Source organism: Balaenoptera musculus, chromosome 2 (assembly GCF_009873245.2).
Source record: "Balaenoptera musculus isolate JJ_BM4_2016_0621 chromosome 2, mBalMus1.pri.v3, whole genome shotgun sequence".
NCBI classification, from domain to species: Eukaryota; Metazoa; Chordata; class Mammalia; order Artiodactyla; family Balaenopteridae; genus Balaenoptera; species Balaenoptera musculus.
Window position 1 is genome coordinate 78,414,961 of NC_045786.1, and position 22,936 is coordinate 78,437,896.

The 22,936-nt window shown below is 38.0% G+C and overlaps 1 protein-coding gene across 1 annotated transcript; it reads left to right on the forward strand.

Annotated features, from left to right (window-relative positions):
* The first annotated feature begins 1,617 nt into the window (after positions 1–1,617).
* Positions 1,618–15,851, forward strand: RSL24D1 (ribosomal L24 domain containing 1). The gene is made up of 6 exons (XM_036844564.1): positions 1,618–1,760; positions 6,058–6,171; positions 7,885–7,957; positions 10,698–10,761; positions 12,493–12,578; positions 13,559–15,851. The coding sequence occupies exons 1-6, from the start codon at positions 1,680–1,682 to the stop codon at positions 13,630–13,632; spliced, it is 492 nt and encodes a 163-aa protein (XP_036700459.1). The 5' UTR covers positions 1,618–1,679; the 3' UTR covers positions 13,633–15,851.
* The last annotated feature ends 7,085 nt before the right edge of the window (positions 15,852–22,936 follow it).

A 22,936-nucleotide genomic window follows, 5' to 3' on the forward strand; every position in this document is an offset into this window, starting at 1 on the left:
AAATTCAAATGTGAAAAATGATACTATAAAAATAATAGAGAAAAATCTTTGAAAAACAATTTTGAAGAGGGAAATGCAGTTTCAAGCAAAACACCAAATCCAAAACCACAGAAGTAAAGATTAATTTGGATACATACAAATAAGACATTTCTGCACAGAGAAATGCTATAAGCAATATTTAAAATACTGATAAATTGGGAAACAATTTCTGAAAGTTAGAGCAAAGCTCTAACTTTCTTAATATGTAAAATGCTGTTAAAAATCAACAACAGTAGAAAACTGCGTGAAGGACATAAACAGGCAATTCACAGAAAAAAATAGATTTCAAACATTTTTAAAGATTCCTAACTCCATTCATAATCAAATAAATGCCAGTTAAAATAATAATAAAAAAAATTTTAAATCTCAGATTGGCAAAGATCACCTTTGACAAAGACGTCGTGAAATAGGCATCTTATTTGTTCTTGTTGAGTGTTAATTGGTAAAACCTTTTGGAAGGCATTTAGTATTATCTACCAAATTTTAAAAGTGTTATAGGCCCAGCAACTCTATACCAATAAACTCTCTTTTGAAAAACAAAAATTAGTAAGGATGCTTATTATTAGTGAGGATGCTTATTATCTCCTAAAGATAGGAGACAAGATACGAAACAAATGTCCATCCACAGGCGACCAATTAAGATGATACCCTCCTACAATTGCGTTTATGTAACTATGGAAGAGAATGGGAAGTATTCACTGATAATAAAATGTGTATTGGATGCTTAATTACGTGCCAGGAACTGTTCTAGGTACTGGGAGTATAGCTGTAAACGCAACGACAAAAATCCCTGCCCTCATGGAGCTCACATCCCATTGAGGGGAGGCAGATGACAGCAAGATGCAGAAAAGGGTGAACAGGATGCTCATCAGTGTTATCAAGAAGACGGAGTGGAGACACGTACACACAAATGCTTGTCTATGCACAGAAAACCTCTGGTAGGTAATAAAAGGAAGTGACTGCTACTGGAGAGGAGGACTGGAGGTCTGGGAAGAGAACTTTAGTTTCCCGTGAAAAAAAAATTTTTTTTTTTTAACCACATATGTATATTAATTAAATAGCGCAGGGGTGGGGGAATAAAGGTGGAGAACACCACTACAAGTCTTTAAAACACTGCCGGTTAAGTTCTCCGAGCCTGAGGCTCAGCTGCTTCGGTTGCAGCGCGGGGCAGCAGGTTCCCGCCGCGGACATCAGGCAAGTCGGCTTGGGACCGGAATCACGGGCGGGGCTCGGGCCGCAGAGAAATGAGTTCCTCGAGACGAGCCACGTGTGGAGAGCCGTCTGGGGAAAAGCACAAACCAGAAACAAGATATACAAGACGTGAGTAAATGCTGACGTTATACGACACGGTAGGGAGGAAAACCAGGGGCTCGGACAGCCAGTTCAGAAGTCTGCGCAGAACCTCGCACTTCACCAGAGGGCGGCCGCACTCTGCGCCTGCGCCAAACGGCAGCGCTTTTGCCGGCGTGCCCGCGGGGTGGCGCCGTCACGTCCGGCTAGCTTTCCAGGGGCCCGAAAGAGCGAAGGAACACCGCCTTTTCCGGGGGGAGAACTAGAAAGAGAATCACTTCCCGTGGCAGGGCTACGTCACTTCCTCTTAAGTGCGGCGGTTGGCCGGGGCGTCCCCACGAGCGTTCAACATGCGGATTGAGAAGTGTTACTTCTGTTCGGGGCCTATTTACCCAGGCCACGGCATGATGTTCGTTCGCAACGATTGCAAGGTGAGACGGTCCGCTGCGCTCCCGCCGGGCTGAAGCCGCGCCCGCTCGGCGCGGGGTTCCTCTACGCCTGCGTGGCGTTTGGTCTAGGATTTCGGCACCTGGGGCTGGTTTTGCTAACGACTCCGACCTCGACCTCCCGCTTGGGGAAGTTTCTCCTGCCGGCGTCGCGACCGGAGCTGGTCACTAGGCCGCCCTTGGGCGAGGCTGGCTGCGATGAGGTTGAGGAGCGATTCCAGCCAGCGCCGACGGGGAAGCTGGGAGTCTGTTTGCCCACTTTTGCACGTGGGCCACGTTCTTCAGTTCGGTAAACTTTGTTGAACGCATGCCGGGTCAGGCATCATTGCTGAGGCCCGCGTCTGTACAGATGAATAAGACTTGGCGTCGGCTATAGTCTGTAGAGGTTGATAGAAATGTTGCATATGGCTTAATAGTACAGTTATGTATTATGAAGCTGTTGGAGGTGTTTTGGAGAGGGTCGTCTGTAGAAAGGCACAGAAAGGAAGTGACATTTATCCTGGATCTTGCGTTTTGCTTAAGAACGTGAGGAGAAGGCAGTCTAGGTGGAAGGAAAACGAACAGTTTGAGCAAAGGCACAGAGGGGAGCAGTTACTTCTCTGTTTAAGGAAGTGACGGATAGCAGATGGTGATAGAGGCTTGGGTTGCGGTAAGGCTATAAATACAAGTATAAGTCTATATAAAAAAGGTGCCTTTGTAAGCATAAGATATAAACATAAAGATACAGATTTTCCTCGACTTTCGATGGCGTTGCTTCTGGATAAACCTATTGTAAGTGAAGATGCAAAACCTAACCTACTGAATATCATATATAGCCTAGCCTTCCTTAAACATGCTCAGAACACTGAACGTTAGCGTATAGTTGGGCAAAATCATCTAACACAAAGCCTATTTTATAATAAATGTTGAATATCTCATGTAATTTATTAAATACTCTACTGAAATAGAGAAATAGAATGATTGTAAGTGTATTGGGTTGTTCACCCTGGTGACCTGATGGCTGACTGGGAGCTTTGGTTCGCTGCCACTGCCCAGCATCAGAGAGAGTTGTACCGCATTGCTCGCGGGGAAAGATCGAAATTTGAAGTACGGTTTCCACTGAATGTGTATCACTTTTTCATCAACATTAAGTCGAACGATCATAAGTTGGGGACCGTCTGTATAAGGCCTATTTGTGAAAGACTTTATGAATGATACATGAATTTGCCTTTCATACCGGAATGGATCTCATTCCTCTGTTTAACATATTGTTTCTCAGAATTTGACCTCTCTTGTATTTGCTTCTGAATCACTGGACACTTGTAGAAAATACTGATTCCTGGTTTCCACCAGATCTATTGAATTGGAATCTCTGGGGAGAGAGGAAGAGGAGCTAGGAATCTATATTCAGTGAGTTGATTTTGACATGCTAAAGAACTACAGTTCCTACTTCATCACCTTATATCTGTATTCTACATGAAAGATATTGACCTCACTAAATTAGGAGTAAGGGGTCTTGCCAAAAGTGTGGGACCAAAGCTATGTTTGGAAACTTGAAAGAGCATGTAAAAGATTTTTAATTCCTGCTCTCAGGAACATGACAAAGAATTTGTAGCAATGAATGAAATGATTGTCAGGTTGGGGTGTAATTCACAGTGGGCATTATGGCTTTGTGGATGATTTGGTCATCATGACTATGATTTTTGTCCATCAGTGTTTGTCAGCTGGGTATGGGAATTAGAAAGGATGGTGGGAGCTATCTAGAGTTGGATGTTGATCTGGCAGACACAGTGGAAGTTCAAGTTGATGAGGAAGTCTATATTGCTAGCAAGGATAGTGTTGAATTAGCTGGGAGCTAGCTTGCTGTAGGGAAGACCAGTGTATCCAGAACAGAGTTGATTGGGGAAGTAAGAAGTAGAGGCCCTGAAGCACTAATGAAGAACAGGTACCTCATTTTTTTCTTTGTTGATGATTCCGAAATCTTTATCTCCTTAGTTCCAGGTCTGAATTTTCTGCTTGACAGGGAAATCCTGTTTGTACCTAACAGTGAGCCTGCTGAAAGAGTGTTCCTTATTACCTCAAATCTTTTTGCTCTCTGAATTAATACTGTCATCCACCTAGACAGTTCTGCTAGAAACTGAGAGTCATCTTTGAATCTTTCACCGTTTATGTCTAGCTATAGGTTCTGTCCATTCTGCCTTTGCGAAGGAGAGTGGTGTCTTAGCTTTCTTTCTGTGCACCTGCCCTCGTTCCAGATTAGGCACTTGTCACTTTTGTAGCCTCCTAACTAGTCTTTCTGCATTTATGCTTTTAGCTTTTGGGACCATCTTTCATAGAAACCTCCCCTCTTATGCTTCTCAGGTAGTTTCTTAAGAGTAGAATTAGTGTATTACTGCTCCATATTTTCATAGTTTGCAAACAGGAAAAATATACATACTCTTAAGGTGTGCTTAGTAAATGTTTGTTGAATTAGTGGCATAAGAAGGTGTTGAAGAACTTTGAGGCTCAGGTGGATCATTTGTGTGCATGATCCATGCATGAAGACTGAGGATGATGCCAGAGGACTAGATTAAAAGGGAAATTTGAGTCTGTGAAGCTTTGTCTCACACATAATCGTTTACCACCTACCCCACCATAGATTTAACCACTTCCTTAATGTGTACTTGCATATTACTTTATACTGGATTATTGTGTATAGCTATATCCCATTGTTTATATCCTAGTCCGTTCTTTATCTCTCTTGTTTGCAAGATGAGATTTTACCACATTGCTAGACTAAGCTTCTCAAGGTAGGGCGTCATGTTTTAATTGTTCTTTTATTTCTTGCATCTAGTACAACATCCAGCACATAGTAGCTGCTCCTTACTTGGCTGTTGAATCCCCATCCCATCTCAATGACTCCAGTCTCTTCAGATAATTCATTGTGCTTTTCAGGTGACGTCTGTTAGATATGGAGTTCAAGTAGACTTGCCTGTAACTTCCCATTGGCTCTCTTTGGAACCGAGGAGACCTGGGACAAGTTCAGGCCTCTCATTAGGTATATCTCAGAAATGGGGATTTGTTTAGGAGTTATCTAGTAGGTATTAAACATTGAAGGCTTTTACTTAAAAAAGGTAATAGTACTTTGGCTGAAAATACTCAAAGAAATTTTACCAATAATGATTTTATAGTGAGTTATTCCAGAAGACTACAATAGTTCTACTTTCTAGTTGGTTTGAAATTAATTCAAGGATGTAGACGTGCTTTTACTCAAGTCTCCCAGGAGAGGGCTCTCCATGAGGTCAGGGCTTAGATCAGATTGATCTAGTATTGACCATTTCTAAGAAAACTATGTCCTAGTGTGTTTAGTGACCTATTTGAAGGTCTCCATAGAACAAAGTGTATATAAAATGAAAAGTATTTTGGTTTGTGATATATGCGTGTGTGTGTGTGTGTGTGTGTGTGTGTGTGTATGTTAGCTTGAAATGGTGATACCTTATTTTGACCTTTTTTTTTAATGGGTCACATATTCTAGGTATGATAATTCAACTTAATTTTCTTTGCCAAGATCTACAAACTCAATTACTTTTTCTCTTCAGATTTCCTCTAGTAATACACACAAATTTCAATGTGTTCTAAGAAAAAGTAACAAAATAATGCATTTTAGACTTATAAAATGAGTCCCAATAAGCCATTTCAGGAGCATGTTGAATCATCATTAAATTGTAAACACTATTAAAGGATCACATCTTTTGGGATGAAAGTGAAGAATTAAAGTAGTGAAGAATCTTCCTAGTAGATCTCTGAATAAATACTTTAGAAAACAAATCTATAGCCAGTTTTAGTTGCTTTTTTGAAATTATTTTGTGCAACGGTGGAAAGAACCAAAGGAAGTTTCAGAATGGTTGTTTGAAACTTTTAACCCCCTCCCCCCTTTGAGGTATTTAGGAAGTGAATTTTGAGAATTATTCTGAATTGCAAAGAGATTTAAATAAATGACTTTCCTTAAAACTGTTCCCTTAATTCAAGATCATTTGTAAGGTTTTACTGTTATTCTATAGAAATGGTTGTTTTTAACCATATTTTTGGGGCCCTCAATCTTTAGTTGTGATGATGTTTATTAGTCAAAAAATAGTCCAATTTCCATTTTATGTGATATTTCTCACACATTTCTAAATGGTGTTGTGAGTAAGTAGAAGCAGTTGTGAGTGAGAACCATTGTTATTTCTCAGACCTTATAGTATATTTTGTCTGGTAGGATAACATCCTATGGTATAAAATTTTTTAATATTGACTTTTCACTATTTTAACACTTTTCTTGTAGGTGTTCAGATTCTGTAAATCCAAGTGTCATAAAAACTTCAAAAAGAAGCGCAATCCTCGCAAGGTCAGGTGGACTAAAGCATTCCGGAAAGCAGCTGGTAAAGAGCTCACAGTGGTGAGTACGGTTAGCTCTCAGTATAGTTTTTACAGTTTCCAAATTTTAAGTTTTGGGTGGGAGATGTGATTTAATTAACTCTAACAAGGCTTCCTATAGAATGGTTAATGAGTGACTTATTTGCATTTGGGTTTGGTAATCTCATTCTCACATGATCCCCAAAACCATAAATCTGTAGAATTCTGAAAAGGAAAAAAATTCCTAATCTAGTTTGTAGAAGTGATTTTTCTTATTCTCGAAAAAGTATTTTTAGCTCTTGCAACAAGGGGAGAATTACTTAGATGGATTGAAGTTGGAAATTGCTACTTAGGGATTTTGAAAGGAGGTTAAGAGATTAAAAGGTTTTTGACTAGCAGTGAGGGCTCAGATGAGGTTTGTAATGGACTCATTTATCAGTTTCTTGATTTCTTTAGCAGGACTCTGTGTCTGAGAGCAGAGAGCTTAGTTCATAATGGCAGTGTAAGGAGGAATAGTGAGGAATCAGGGGTGAGGGAGTTCCATGAGGCGAGCCCCCACCATCATATTGCTGTTAACTGAGTTGGTGTGAGGACCTGGTGAAGCTTATCTGCACTCGAGCCTTAAAAAGGGATGAGGGGCAGCTGCTGCACAGGCTACCTTTGAGGGAGGGAGAGCTTTCAACTGTCCCCTCCCGCCAGACTTCCTCTTCCCCCAAACCCATGACTCTTTCCCACCTCGCCACTCCTTAAAGGCAGTATCTAAGTAGTGGCTACAAAGCCCTTTGCTGTCTGTCTCGACACCTGAGGTTCTTCAGTGAACATAAAGAATATTTTTTGACAACATGTAAGGCCAAATCATAATTGTCAGAAAAGTAATTTTCACTATGGACAAATAGATATGTAGCGTCTCAAATACAGGTGGCAACTGTATGAGTGAAGAAAGGATGCCGGGTCATAGTCATTTGCTGGTGACCAGTTACCTTGTCATGGCTGAGGTTACTGTGATCTGAACAGAGGCATGTGTATATAAATGAAATAGCCAAGTGCAGAGTTAGTGCTGTTCCATATGCCTGAGTCTGATAGATTTGAAAACTAAGAAATATCTGTAGTTTTTCCAAAATTATTTTGCATGTTTTGAGATAAATAGGATTGTTAATTGTCAAAATACCAACTACATTTGGAGGGGACTAAAGAATTTCAGGGTGAAGCTTACGTCATGCAGAGTAGTACCACATTATTTGAAGATATGTAGTTTCAACTCTGTGCTGTAACAAAGGTTTATAGGTATTGAAATATATAAACATGCTAGGTATTTTTGTTGAACCATATGCAGTTCTCAGTGTTTGACTCTTTTTGATCTATGGGAAAAGGCAATTTCATATGGTTGAATCTAATATAAAGTTTTCTGGCTGTGAGTCTCATCTAGGAACAGGAAATTAGGGAAGCTTTTTTAGTTTGTTTATAATCCCCATGATTGTTATAGGCCCCTCTGAGGGATGGGGGTGATCCTCTCCCCTCCCCTCCCTTTGAGAATCACTCATACATAGAGAGACGTTTTCAATAGGGCTGTCTTGTACATCGTGGTGTTTAAAGGAGAAAAAGTTTGAAAACTTGTATGCTCTGGGATCTCCCCAGGGGAAATCTTAATATGTACCCGTAGCTTGAAACACTTAGAACTTTTGTGAAAAGGAGAAAAAGTTTTAAGACATGCTTTCTTTCTACCTCTCTTAAAACCGTATTTCTCCTCTTCTTACAGGATAATTCATTTGAATTTGAAAAACGTAGAAATGAACCTGTCAGATACCAGCGAGAGCTATGGAATAAAACCAGTAAGTCACAAGGACTACCAGGAATTTTCAGGAGACACTGGTTTGGGATATTACCATAACTTTAATATCAGTTGGTTGTTTAAATATTAAATTTCTTCTTTTAATCAGTTAGCTTTTATACTTTTATCCTTATTTTAATGGCTCTGTTGTATTTGTGGGGTTTTTTAATAAGCTATCCCAAATCCTTTTCAGAATTGGCTGATGTATCCATTATAAAAATGACATAATTATTAAATTTGATATTATTTGAAGTGCCTACACAGAAATATAAAAACATTCAAATATCTGGGGAAAAAAATAGAGATGTAGAATACTTTTGGGGGATGAGTGTGGCATAGTTAAAATATACAAAAACCTAACACACTTTACAAGTTTAGATAATTTGGTTTAGGGATATAAATATTGTTTTCTGTATACCTAATAAAACTTTGATTCTGTAAAGTTAAAAAGTACAGCATGTAAGGTGATAATTACAGATTTTCTAAGAGAACTTCTAAGTGCTTGACTTGGGTAAAAAGTGAAGCTATAGGCTACTGAAACTGAAAGCAGTAATGTTTAATTCTTACCTACCTACCTACCTATCTCTCTGTTTTGTTTACTTATTTAAGTAAGCAGAGGCTTTAATTTAAAAAAAGTCTCATATGTAGTAAAACGTAGTTCCTTAAGCTAGCTTGTAGATTCCACTATGTCTCTATGTGTGTTTGAGGCCCTTGGCCCTGCCTTTTCTCCTTCCCCCATGCCTGCTTATGCAGCCTTTAGCCATTTCTAGTCTTGGGTGTGGAGGTAATGTAGTTTGTTAACTAGAAGTCTCTAAGACTTGGAATTCTACCAACTTTATTGGTCTCTAATGGATTATTGGCAGGGCATACTTTTCAACACCTTTTCACCAGTTAGTCACAAGACTTCAGAGGAAGAGTTGGAAAGTTATGGGCCTTTGTAGTAGCATTTGACACCCTCTAAAGCCTTGTTTATCTTCCTGAACTGTGTGGAAAAATCAGAGTCCCATTTGGGAATTGCCTAAGTATTCTGCCCCTTGGTGTGCTTGTTTATTTGGTTTTTTTCTCTTTTTAAAAAATAAGGTATTTCCCTTCTGTTTTGTAATTAGAGGAGGATTTAATTTCTGATTAACAGTTGGTTTTATTGGGTTTATTTAGTAAGGAAATAACACTGATTCAAACTCAAGGATTTCTAAAGAGATTAATAGGATTTTTAAAATTGAGATTATAATTGACATATATTAGTTTCAGGTGCATAGCACAATGATTTGATATTTGTATATATTGTGAAATGATCACCAAAATAAGTCTGGTTAACATCTACACCATACATAGCTAATTTTCATAGGACTATTAAATTGATTCCTAAAGGTACTCTTGGCAGGGACATTATTGGAAGATCCTAAAGCATTTCTGGACCCCATTGAGTTTTATTTCACTTTGGCCTTTGTTTTCTTTTTTGTTACTACTTGAAGATAGCAGCTCCAGACCATTTTTACCTATAACTACTTTTATTTGGTGGGTATTCAGCTTGATATGGAAACTGAGGTACATATTTTAGTCATCTGTGGATCTTCAGTTACTAAGATCCTCTGTGCTGGTATCATGATGTTTATGTTGTTACTGAGAAATACTGTGTGCTCTCTAAGATGTTGTATCCTTTACCAGTAACCACTGACTCTAGCATACAAAGATGAACAGGGCATACACAGTCCCTGATCTCTGTGCATTTTACTGAGTACTCTATTTTATTGTTTCTTTTAGACAGTAATTGGTTCGGGTATTATCACAGAGTCTCATTCATTTGCCCCACTCAGATCCACAGACTACACTTTAAGAATATGGATTGGGAATTGTGCTATTTAGTATGGTAGCCACTAGCCACAGGGGCTACTTAGCAATTAAAATGTGACTAGCCTGAATTGAGATGTTCTGTAAATATAAATTACATGCTGGATTTTGAATACTTAGTATGAAAACAAGCATAAAATATCTCAGTAATTTTTATATTAATTACATGTTGAAATGACAGTATTTTGGATATGTTGGGTTAAACAAAATGTTATCTTAAATTTAATTTCAAACTGTTCCTTTTTACTTTTTAAAAAAAAATGTGGCTACTAGAAAATTTAAAATTACATATGTGATTTATCTTGTATTGGACAGTGCGGATACAGATTCTAGAGCAGTTGGACTCAACTCCCTTATAGCCCAGGCTCCTCTACACATTTTCTGAAACAGTTGGATTTTAGTGGTTAAGAATGTGGCAAATTGATTGACTGGTTCATTTTACCAGTATTCATCATGTGCACATCATATCCTAGGCACTTGAAGAAAAAGTGGCTTTTATGACCAGGAAGGTAGTGTCTATTTACGGAGATGACAAGCTAAGAATGGGATTAATTGCCATTAATCCAAGTTCTCTGTAGAATAAAATTTGAAAAGCGTTGGACTGGTTTCAAGTACAAGGAAAATTTAGTAGTAGTAAAGGCTTTTGCAAAATAAAAGTTAGAGAAATGATACGTGGGAAAGAGTCAACAGTGATATCACCCAAGGGTACATACCTTTGTCAGCTATTGTAGTAGGAATTGTTTTTTAATAGGAATTGTTTTTGCAGTGAGTTTTTGTTTAGTTTAATCCACTTCTAAGTCACAGTAAAGTAGTGATTGTTAAAGCTCCTGTTGGTTATAATCATCCTGCTTGAATACACATAAATTTGTTAACGTTTATGAATTTTTTTGTAGTTGATGCAATGAAGAGAGTTGAAGAGATCAAACAGAAACGCCAGGCTAAATTTATAATGAACAGGTATGAATATTTTAAAATATCTTTATTTTTATGTAACTTCAGACTTTCAAAAACTGGCAAGATAGTATAAAAAAGTCTTGTATATTCTGTTAACATTTTGCCAAATTTACTTTAACTCTGTGCGTAATAAGTTGAAGACATGCCTTTTCCTCCTAAGTATGCTTTAATATATATATATATATATATATATCTCCTAAAAATAGTATGTTCTTTTTCTCTGGGTTTTTAAAATTGAGGTATAATTGACACACAACATTAGTTTCAGGTGTACAGCATAAGAACATGCTCTTAATAACCACAGTATAGTTAAATCAGAAAATTAACACTGATAAAATACTATAGACCTTACTAGGTTTACCTGTTGTTCCAATAAATGTCCTTCATAGCAGCAGAAAATCCTGGATCATGCATTGCATTTAGTGGTCATATCTCCTCAAGCTCCTTTAATCCAGACAGTTTCTCACCTTTGTCTCAGATGACATTGGCACGTTTGAAGAGTACAGGTCAGTTATTTCATAGAATGTTCCCCGGTTTTTGTTTGATGTTTTCTTCGTGATGAGATTCAGGTCCCTTTGGCCAGAACATCATAGAAGTGTGTCCCCTTTAAGCACCCCAGCAGAGGTACCTGTTGTCCCTTACTGGTGATGTTAACTTTCATTGCTTGGTTAAAGTAGTGTCTGCCAGTTTTCTCCACTGGAAAGTTACTGTTTTTCCCCCTTTTTAATCAGTACATATCTTGAGACACATTGAGACTCAGCAAAGAGCCTGTTACTCCTCAAACTGATACCTACTGGTTTTCGCATCCATTAGAGTTCTGCCTGAATCTTTTACTACTGTGATTGTTGGCAAATGGTGATTTTTCTGATTTCATCATTTCTTCTCCGTTTATTAGTTGACCTTCTTATCTAAGAAAGAGCATTTTCCTTTTTCCCCAGTTCCAAAATTTATTCTTTTATTCATTTATTCACATCATATCTGTGTGTATTCATTAATTCTTATTGTATTCAATGAGTTATAATTCTTTGTCATTATTTTGATATTCTAAGTACCCCAAGTTGGCCAGTGAGAATTCCTTGAGGCAGGCTGTGTGTCATTGTGACAGTTCCTCACCATTCTTTGAGTCCTTTCTTGCTTTATGGCTAATGAGCTTTTCCCTGCCCCAGCTTGGAATTGACTGTTTCTTTAGACGGGGCATCGCTTCTGATCTAGTCACCATAAAAGTCATAGAAAAGCATGCGTCAACAGCTTTCTGGCTTTAAAATTTTTTTTTTTTAAAGCATTACAAAAAAAGGACCCAAATGCTTGAGAACTAGTCTGTTAGCTTTTTTTGTTGAATGTCTTGTGTTTTGTGCTGTTGTAATTACTGAATGATTTAAAAAATTAGCTAACACAGAGACTACAAATCTTTCTCCTCAAATAGAGAACACAGACACTTTAATAATTAGAGATTCTTACTCTGTGTAATCTCTGAGACTTGTTAATTCTTTGTTTTGCACTGAGCAAATATCTTTTCAACCCCTGTTTTATTCCCGACTGGGTGCTAGGAATACAGTGAATGAACAAATTGGGAGTGCAAGAATCATGTTTAAGCTAATTAGGAACAAGAAATGAATTGTGTTCCCATTGCTCATTTGTGTGGCTAACGTAATACAATTTTTAAAAATTAGGAATTAATGTCTTTTAAAGAGGTTTTAGTAGCTGAAATTTTGGCCTTAATGTGTTTGATCCTAGGTTGAAGAAAAATAAAGAACTACAGAAAGTTCAGGACATTAAAGAAGTGAAGCAAAACATCCATCTTATCCGGGCGCCTCTTGCAGGTAAGCACTGCATCATGCAGGCGTCCTCTGCCTTAAGTAGAGAGATGAAGAATCTGGATTGTTGTGGTCCATGTGATTGGGTGCCAACCAGCTTTTTAAGGTTGAATCTTTTCATGTAAATGTTCTCCCTCATTTATGATATGACTATTTATAAAAGTAATTTATTCAGTGTGCTTCCCAGTTCCAGTCGATTTATTGCATATGGTGTTTCTTTTCTCCCTTCATAAAATCCTAGCTTCCACAAAATCCAAGTTAATCAAAACAATTTGAGTAATAATTTAATAGATGATTTTGCCTCATACCTGTTTTGATTAAAGGATAATATTTTATATTAGTAGCTCTCAAACTTCATTTGGTGTGGGAGTTACTTGGGGGACTTAGTATGTAAACACAGAGGTCCAAGCCCCTTGAGTTTGGACCTCTGTTCTTTAGTAGCTCTCCAGGTGAGTCTGATACTTCAGTTTGAGAACTACAGTTTTGTATTAAAAACCCTCCTTGTGCTTATGTAACTTACAGTCAGGCACTCATTTGGGCAGTTGCTTGTGTGCATAATTTCTTTTGTGAGATGCTAGGAAACCACTTTTTGCTCAGCTGGTGCCAAGTACAATCTGTTAAAAGGAGAGAAATTTTGGTGAGATTTAGCTATGCCTAAACCTTAGTAAAGTCAAATCCTATAACCACATATTGGGTAGATTTATGCAAAAGTCCTAGCTAGATTGTTTTTGTACCAAATTTTAAAAAAATAGACAAAATTATGGAGCATTGTTTCACATATAGATGATATGGACTGACAGATACCCAGAAAACAATAGGAATGAACCATTGTTATCTAAGTTTTTAGGTAACCCTCTGAGGTAGGTAGTACAGTGTTAAGAGCAGAGACCCTGGTTCAAGGTGGCCAGGGTTCACATCCCAGCTCTTTGTCAAGAGTTTAATTTCTTTCTTTCCCTTTTTTTTTTTTTTTTTTTTTAAAAATAAAGGCAAAGGAAAGCAGCTGGAAGACAGAATGGTACAGAAATTACAACAGGATGTGGACATGGAAGATGTTTCTTAGAACTCTTACTGTCTGTAACCATTTCTATAAGTGCATCTGGAAATCTCCTTTGGAGACATAGAACTTGTAAATTATTGATTTTTTTTTTCATATAAGGTCACTCATATGAAAGGGGATTAAAGTACTTCCTTCCTACATTGCTATCTGCAGAACAGCAGATACGGATGCTAGATTGCATCTCAATGTTAAGCCTTCACTGAGAAATACACTTTTATAAGTCATGAAAATTATGCTTGTAAATACAGAAGTGAATTGTGGACATAAAATGGTCATGCCATTTGGTTAATGGCACTAGGCAGCATTTATGTAATAATTAATGCAAATTCATGACGAGTAATATATAAAATAAAATTTTCATTGCAGTAAAATATTCCTTTTCTAGAAGGGATACAGCAAGGAACTAACAGTCTGTATGATAATTAGCCTCTAGTAATTTCTTTTGATTTTAGTACTTCTGGTTTTGGTTTATAAGCTTCTTAGAAGAACATAATGGTCTAATATATTGAAGCCTAATTATGTTGGACCATTTTGACCTGGTTTTAACTATTATGATAGGCATTTGTGGATGTTGGGGGTGAGTTGAATAGTCTGTTCCTGAAATGGCACTATATAATTTCTACTTTGGAGAATACTCACTTCTAAGTTGAGATTCCTAGTAGAATAAGCTTTATTTTTCTAGGGGTCCAGTACCTATTAAAATTTTTTGTGTGGTTTTCTTTTTAAAAACTCCTTAATTGTTTGTGGAAAATTGGACGTATGGGTAGCACATTATAGATTATTTACACATAAAATTGTTTCTGAAGTAAGTAAGTGCCTATGTATTTATTATTTAAAAGTACTAAACAAAAGGTATGAAGTTTGCTCACACATACTAAGAAGTAGGAGATACATTTAAAGAGAAATGTATACTTTATACTTCATGTTTTCTTATTTTTACATTACTTACGAGTAAGTATGTTAAGAGTATTAAGTAACTCAGTTTTTTTTTTCTTAGGACAAAATTTAGAATAAATTACAAGTTTTAAGGTTATATAATTATATAGTAATGGCTAAATTTTTATTTTAGTATTAGATAGTAAAAAAGTGGACTGATCACTGGACCAAGTGTTAGAAGACCTGAATCCAGCTTTGTTCTTATTGATAAAATAAAGCTTATTTGTAAACAACATTATTGATGCAACATTTAGGGGAAATATGTATGTAAAGACATTTGTAAAATTACTTGAAGTTTTCATTGCATTCTATATTCATGTTTGTTTTAATATAAACTTGTTTAAAATTACATACTATTAAGAAACAAATTTCCTACTGTGCTAGTTAGGGAGCAGCTTAGCTACTGCTTTGAGATCATTAATTGGGGAAATTGAGCTGAAACAAAGAGCTGACATTGTGTCTCAGGTTTAACATTCAGGCAGTTCTCTTAGCTGTCAGGATTTCATATTATTGTGAGACGCCAGATAAGTATTTGGATGCAAATGCCATGATTTTATCCACCCACAGCTTTTTAAGCTTGGTTGGACCACTGAGGATGAGTTGTCTCTTTAAAGTTTGCCTGAGAGTAGCTTGGTACAATGCTTTTAGGCTACTATTGTTGTAGCTTGTCTGGTTGAGACCTCTGCTGGGCAGTTAGCATAAACACAAAAGCGTAAATTGTCCAGACACTCACTACGCAGAATATATTCTCTTATTGTTTAAGAAACAATAATATTGTTTAAGATCGGGCTAGAAGTCATAGAATTTTTTTTAACATGTACCTCTTAAAAAACTTTGTAAAGATTGCAGAAAAAAAATTCTCACATGAAAAAAAATCTCATTTCTTAAAAATGGAAACCCTAGGAAGATGTTTACCCTGTAGAAGAAAGTTTGAGAAGGACTAGCCTATTATCTCATGAAGTAGACAGCATTTTTCTAATTTTATAAATGGTCAAATCTCAGGTGTAAAATCTTGCCCCTTAATCACACGGAACAGAAGATGGACGAGGCAGGGATTTGTGTTCTTACCAGTCTGTTTCCAGCGTTACCCTGCGTTTATATGGAAGGGATTGATCTAGAGCCTCTCAGATCCCATCTTCACAAGTCCAGGTGTTTGCTGCAACACTCACTTGACTATACTTTGGTTTCTTCATCTGAAAAATAAATGGAGACAATAATATGACTAACCTCAGGAGTTTTATGAGGATCTAATTAGTTAATACATGTAAAATAGTCATTTCAAGTCCACAACTATAGTAAGGTACTGTTAAAATGTTAGCTATTAAGGTTGGTTGTGTGACCACACAAACTCAGTAACAGCAAAGGACTTTGATTGGGAGAAAGATGGAAGGTCTTAGGGTTTGGGGCTAGCTGTGCTAAATTGAGTGCAATGTACTTAGTCTACAAAGTGATATGTATGGTTTAAAATGTTAATTTTAGCCTTTATGTCAGCTGGCAAGTTCAGTTATTAAAAGCATCTCATTCCACAAACGTTCTCTGCTGTGAAGATTGGGAGGGGGAAATACGTTTCTGGTTCATCAGCATTAGTTTAAAAAATGAATCATCGCCCATAGTTTTAAGGCTAATTTACATGATATGAGTTATTTTTTTTCCTCTGTCCTTTAGCTTACATTTTAAATGGAGATCTGGAAAAAGACATCAGACTTTAATCACTCAATATAAATTCCAATATTGAATGAACACTACACCTTGTAAAAATTAACCTAGCAGCCTGCTGAATTAAGAGTGTTGAAAAACTAAGGGGAAAAATATATAAAAAATCAGTTTCAAAGGCTATAGGAAGAATTTTCTAAGGTGTCTATTCTTTACTGATACATAGCAGAATGGAAAAGTTAACCCACATGGTTTACCCTGATGTGTTTATACTGAGTGTATCCATCAGCCTCGTGTTGATTGGAATCGTTTTTTTTTTTTTTTAATTTTTATTTACTTATTTATTTATTTATGGCTGTGTTGGGTCTTCGTTTCTGTGCGAGGGCTTTCTCTAGTTGTGGCAAGCGGGGGCCACTCTTCATCGCAGTGCGCGGGCCTCTCACTATCGCGGCCTCTCTTGTTGCGGAGCACAGGCTCCAGATGTGCAAGCTCAGTAATTGTGGCTCACGGGCCCAGCTGCTCTGCGGCATGTGGGATCTCCCCAGACCAGGGCTCGAACCCGTGTCCCCTGCATTGGCAGGCAGATTCTCAACCACTGCGCCACCAGGGAAGCCCTGGAATCGTTTTTGTCTGTTGTTGAATTTCTTTTTAAAGGAGAAGTGACCTTTTTCTTATCTTTCCTGACATACTGGATGTAACAGTCTCTAGTTTCTGGTGCCATGGGGTGAGTCTCTAACTTAAGCTCTCCTGCTTGAACACTCTCCCTAGGTTTAGTATCTTAATTCAAGCTATCATGCAGGGGTTGGAGGTGATGTTTCTACCAACATGACCTTCCCTGGGGTACCAGTTATCTGAACTGATTCTCTAGGCTCCCATTGATTCTGTGGCTTCCCTTTGATCCTGCCAATAAATTCCTTTTGCCAGTGTTTGTAACCAAAAATCTTGATTGATAGACATCCCCATCCTCTCCAGCAAGTCCAGGCAACCCATTTCTGTCATAATCTATTAAGATTGCAGGGACTGTATCTTATCCCAGACATATATTAGGTACCTGGTGCATGGAAGGTGCTCAATAAATGTGACTAAATGTAGCCATTTGCTAGGTTTACTCCTCTTTATCTTTAAGATAGCCAGTAACTTGGAAGATATAAAGAATCAATTAGCAGAGAGATACTACATTAGGAAAGGAGGCAGCCTGCCTGTGACTTTAACATTAATCGTATCTGCACTGTTGGGAAGACTTGCTGAAGCACAGTGCTTGCCTTGGGTTGCAAAGAACTGATTTTGCTGCTTAGGTCTAACCGTCTAGTGGTGGTACACCAACCTCCGCTTCTGGGTCTGGCTGGAGCATTCACAAGTCAAGAAATCCCAGGAAGAACAGCATGAGCCATGGTTTTGGCAGGTTTCTTAATGTTTTGTCTGGAACTTGCTTTGCTGGTGGAAGTAGAACTTTACTTCAGGAGCCGCAGAGTCTAAAATAGAAATAAGGACAATTGGGAAGAATCTGTTAAAAGAGTACTGCTTCTCTAAAGGAATGTTAACCAACCAAAAAAATACAGGAGACTGGTCCGTTAGCATTTTGAGGAACTCTTTGTTTTGGGAATGCCAGATTTTAAATACTTCATTTGTTTAATATATTCCAATAAAGTGTATATATGTTTGGTTTGGCACCAAGCCTTGGACTCTTAAGAGGAACACCAATGAACAGTATGCCATTCTAGTCAGTGAGTTACCTCACACTGTTTTCCAGTGTACATTTGATGATATTGTTACATATTAACTCTTCTGATAGGGAACGATGGAGGCAGTGAGCAAGTAGTTAAAGGCGGTCCAGCTGATCAAAAGGATTCCCCATCAAAAGCAAATGATACAATGTGCTTATACTGTGTTAAACTACAGTGTTGTCCACTGAGTTTCTCTTCAGTACTCTCAGATTCTTCATGCTGCCAAAACACCAGAGCTAGTAGCTTTTTGACTTTGTAGAGACAGTTTCCCCATTTCTAGAAGATAATATACAATGGAAATAAAAGTTCTGTAGGGGAAAATATCTAGGCCCTAACCTCTCAGTTCCTTTGATCACACGTTTGTCAAGAGGTAGTACCACCTTGTCCCAGAGTTGTGAGAACTCAGTGATACAGGAATTATTACAGCCAGGTACACTGCATATATTATCTCATAATATTCACAGCCCTTTGAGTTAGTCCTCATTTTGCATTTGAGGAACATTAGAATATGAAAATAGCTTCATCCATATACTTGTCACTAACAAGTAGCAGAGCTTAAATTCAAGCTCTGACCATCACTAGCTGAAATCCTAAACAGCATCTAGCATGTTGGTGCTCAATATACATGTGTTTATTCATTCAAGGAAAAAAATCTAGCAGTAAAAAAGTATCCAGGAGAAAAGGATAGATTTCATGGAGTAGTTTAACCTATGACTCTAGAATGGACACTTTTTCTTCCCAGTTCTTCCAGGACTCCCAGGTTGAGTATAATTCAGACAGCAAGTTTAGGGAAATGAAGTTTTTTGAAATTTACTTCAAAAATTAGTACAGCAGTGCAAGTAATTACAGTATAATTATTGGAGCAAGTGTTCACTTAGCACTGCAATGCATGCTAATCTTGTTATCCAAAGAAGATTTTGAAATTCAACACCTGCTTCAATTGAGCAACTTCAGTATTAATTTTAAATGTTTATTTTGTGTCTGCTATGTGTGAGGCATTGTTTGCCTCACTTAGCAAGTTAATTCCTGTTATATTTGAGAAATTTGAATCATTGCAAAGTGCATTCCTCTAGCTATAGTTGATGTTTTATAGGACTTTAATTCTAATAGCTGTTGCTCTTGGGCCAATTCTTAAATTCTCTAAGACTGTCAGGATTACTGACAATAGAGTTACATCTTTGTCCCAGGGGCTGAAAGTCCTGATGCTGACAAGCTTCAGGTTTCATCTAAGGTGAGAGGTGGGTTTTGAAGATGCCCAGTGTACTATTTGATTCGTCTTTCTAATAACTGATGTGGAAAAGAGTCTAAAATCATGTTCTTGCAATGCATAAGCACACGTGATAATATTTTATTCCCACTGTTAGTTAAGTGGAACCTCAGAAATAATGTGGGCCCTACTAAGCAACGGTATTCCTTTTCCTTGATGGGAAGTCCCCACTGGAGATTAGGGATCCAGGAAGATTTCATCAAAACAGTTGAGGATTAGCTACAGTAGCACTCAGAGTGGGGGCCACAAGCCTGATGGCACAAGAGAATCATCTGGGGCAATTTACAATTGTCAGTGCTAGGTCCCTGCCCTAGACCAATTAAATGAGAATCTGGGATTGAGGCCCAGGCATTGGTATTTTTAAGAAGTTATCAGGTGTTAGGGTCAAAAAAGATGGTGACAAAAGAGGTACCTGAACTCTTCTCCCACAGACACGAAGAGCAATCAACTCTGAAAGAAATTTAGAAACTAGCTGAATGACTCTTAATACACTGGTGAATGAACAAAACCCACATTGAAATGGATAGGGAAGGCTGAGACACACTCACCATAAACCCCACCCCCAGCACAATACCATACAGACAGGTAGAAACTCCCAACATCCAGCTTCTCCCTGAGGAGTAAAGGGTTTGAACCTCCCATCTGGTGTCCCAACTTTAAAGATTCTCACCTGAGGAGTGGGTCCTCCAAAACACCTAGCTCTGAAAGACAATCAGGCTTGCACCCACAAGACTATAGCAAACAAAGGAGCAGTTGTTAATGGGTGTGTGAGCACTTGCTGTGGCTATACCCCCTGGGCTCTGTGTAGCAAAAGCAGGCAAAAATCACCAGTTTCCCAATCTTTCTCTGAAAGGAATGTATGTGCATACTTTGAAAGCTGCTGCCTTAGGGTCAGGCTTCTACTTTAGGACACATCTAGGCACTAGCTATGTTTCCTGGAGACAGGAAACTGTCGGACACCCTCTCTGCTCTAGCCTCTCCCTATAGCTCCTCAAAGTTGCCACTGTCACCATGGAAGGAGCTTATACACGTATCTGTGCCCAGCTTTTGTGCTGCTGCCTGTGGCATGGACCCTTAGATTGCCTGGCTCTGATAGCTAACAGGGCTTGCATTCATGAGTCCTACAGGATAGTAGCAAACAAAGAAGCAGTTCTTAATGGGCACAGAAGCACCCCTTGACCCCTGCATCTATGTATGCGGGCCTAGAGCAGAGGGAGCAGGCAAAAATTCTTATCTCCCAGTTTCTCCCTAGAAGGGGCTTTACTAAAAACTTTCCCAGCTGCCGCCTAAGGGTCTACCTTCTAATCAGTCTGTATCTAGGTTCTGGCTGAGATCCTCCACTTTAGGACATTGGCAGATCTTGGTAGACCCTCAAGTACTGGGAGCCATTCAGAACAAAGAAGGCAGCTTGGAAGATCACAGAGGTTTGATAGAACCAGGAGCTGGGGTCAGGCTGATAGATGAGGTTTATCTCCTACACAAGACCATTCTGTCAAGACTGGGAGAGGTGGCTGTTTTATCAGAAATCAACATAAAGAATCAAGGAAAATGAAGAAATAGAGGAGTATGTTCTGAACAAAAGAAGATAATCTCTAGAAAAAGGTCTTAATGAAATGGAGAAAAGTAAAGTACCTGATGGAATTCAAAATAACAGTCATAAAGATGCTAACTGTGGTCAGACAGCAATGCACAACAAAACGATAATTTCAAAAATGGGAGAGAAAATGCAGAAAAGCACAAAACAAATCACAGAGCTGAAAAATATAAATTGAACTAAAAAATTCAATAGAGGGATTCAAGAGCAGATGAGAGCAAGTGGAAGAAAGGATCAGTGAACTTAAAGACAGGGCAATGGAATTCATCCAGAGAAGCAAAACCCAAAAATTATGAAGAAGGTGAAGATATCATAAGGGTCTTATGGGATACCATCATAGCACAATTATATTCATTAAAGGGATCCTAGAAGGAGGAGGGGGGGAGGGGGAGGGGGAGAGGGAGAGGGAGAGAGAGAGAGAGAAAGAGAGAGAGGGAGAGAGAGAGAGGGAGAGAGAGAGGGAGAGAGGGAGAGAGAGAGAGAGAGAGAGAGGGAGAGAGAGAGAGAGAGGGAGAGAGAGAGAGAGAGAAAGCTTATTTTTAAAGATATAGGCTGATAACTTCCCTGATCTGGGGAAGGGAACAGACTTACAGATCTGTGAATGTCAGAGTGTTTCAAATAAAGAGGACTCGGAGAGACCCATTCAAGGCACATTATAATTAAACTGCCAAAGGATAAAGAAAAGGAAAGAATCTTCAAAGCAGCAAGAGAAAAGCAACTTGTTTCATGCAACAAGTTGTATATGTACCCCCATAAGACCATCAATGGATTTTTTAGCAGGGATTTTGCAGGACAGAAGTGAGTGGCAGAATATTTTCAAAGTAGAAGAAAGAAAGAAAGGAAGAAAGAAAAGGAAGGAAGGAAGGAAGGAAGAAAGAGAAAGAAGGAAAGAAAGAAGGAAAGAAAGAAGGAAAGAAAGAAGGAAAGAAAGAAGGAAAGAAAGAAGGAAAGAAAGAAGGAAACGAAAGGAAGAAAATGCTGCCAATGGAGAATACTCTGGCAAAAATATCCTTCAGATTTGGAGAGAGAGTTTTCCAGACAAACAAAAGCTAAAGGAGTTTATCACCACTGGACTGGCCTTACAAGACATATTGAAATGTTCTTCAAGCTGGAATTAAGTGATCCTAATTAGTAACGAGAAACATAAGAAGGCATAAAACTCACTGGTAAAAGTAACTATATAGTTCAACTCAGAATACTGTAAAGTTATAACATTGATGGGTAAGTCACTTATAATTCTACTATAAGGATTAAAAGACCAAAGTATTAATAATAACCTCAATAATTTGTTAATGGTTACACAACATAAAAAGACAAATTGTGACAAAAATGTGGGTGGGGGAGTGTAAAAATGTAGAGCTTCAAAGTTATGTTATCAGCTTAAAATAGACTTATATTTTATGTAAGCATCATGGTAATCACAAAGCAAAACCTATAGTAGATGCACAAAAGATAAAGAGAAATGACTTTAAGAATACCACTACAGAAAATCATTAAATCGCAAAGGAAGAAATCAAGAGAGGATCAAAAGAAAAAGCAGTTGCAGAACAACCAGAAAAACAACAAAATAGCAATATCAAGTCCATTTCTATCAATCATTACATGTAAATGGGCTATATTCTCATATCAAAAGACAAAGTAGCTGAATGGATAAAACAAACAAACAAAACCAAAAACAAAAAAAAAAGATGAAAAAAACCGAGACCCAACTATATGCTGCCTACAAGAAACTCACTTCAGGGAATTCCCTGGTGGTCCAGTGGTTAGGATGCCATGCTCTCACTGCTGAGGGCATGGATTCAATCCCTGGTTGGGGAACTAACATCCCACAAGCTGTGAGGCACAGCCAAAACAAACAAACAAAACAACCCCCCCCACACACAAAAACAACAAAAAACAAACAAGCAAAACCTCACTTCAGCTTTAAGGATACACATAGACTGAAAGTGAAAGGATTGGAAAAGATATTCCAAACAAATGGAAATCAAAAGAAGGCAAGGTAGCTAAATTTACATTAGACAAAACAGACTTTAAGTCAAAGACTAACAGGAAACAAAGAAGGTCATCATATAATGATAAAGGGTTCAATTTATCAGTAGAACAAAACATCAGTAAATATTTATGCAGCTAACA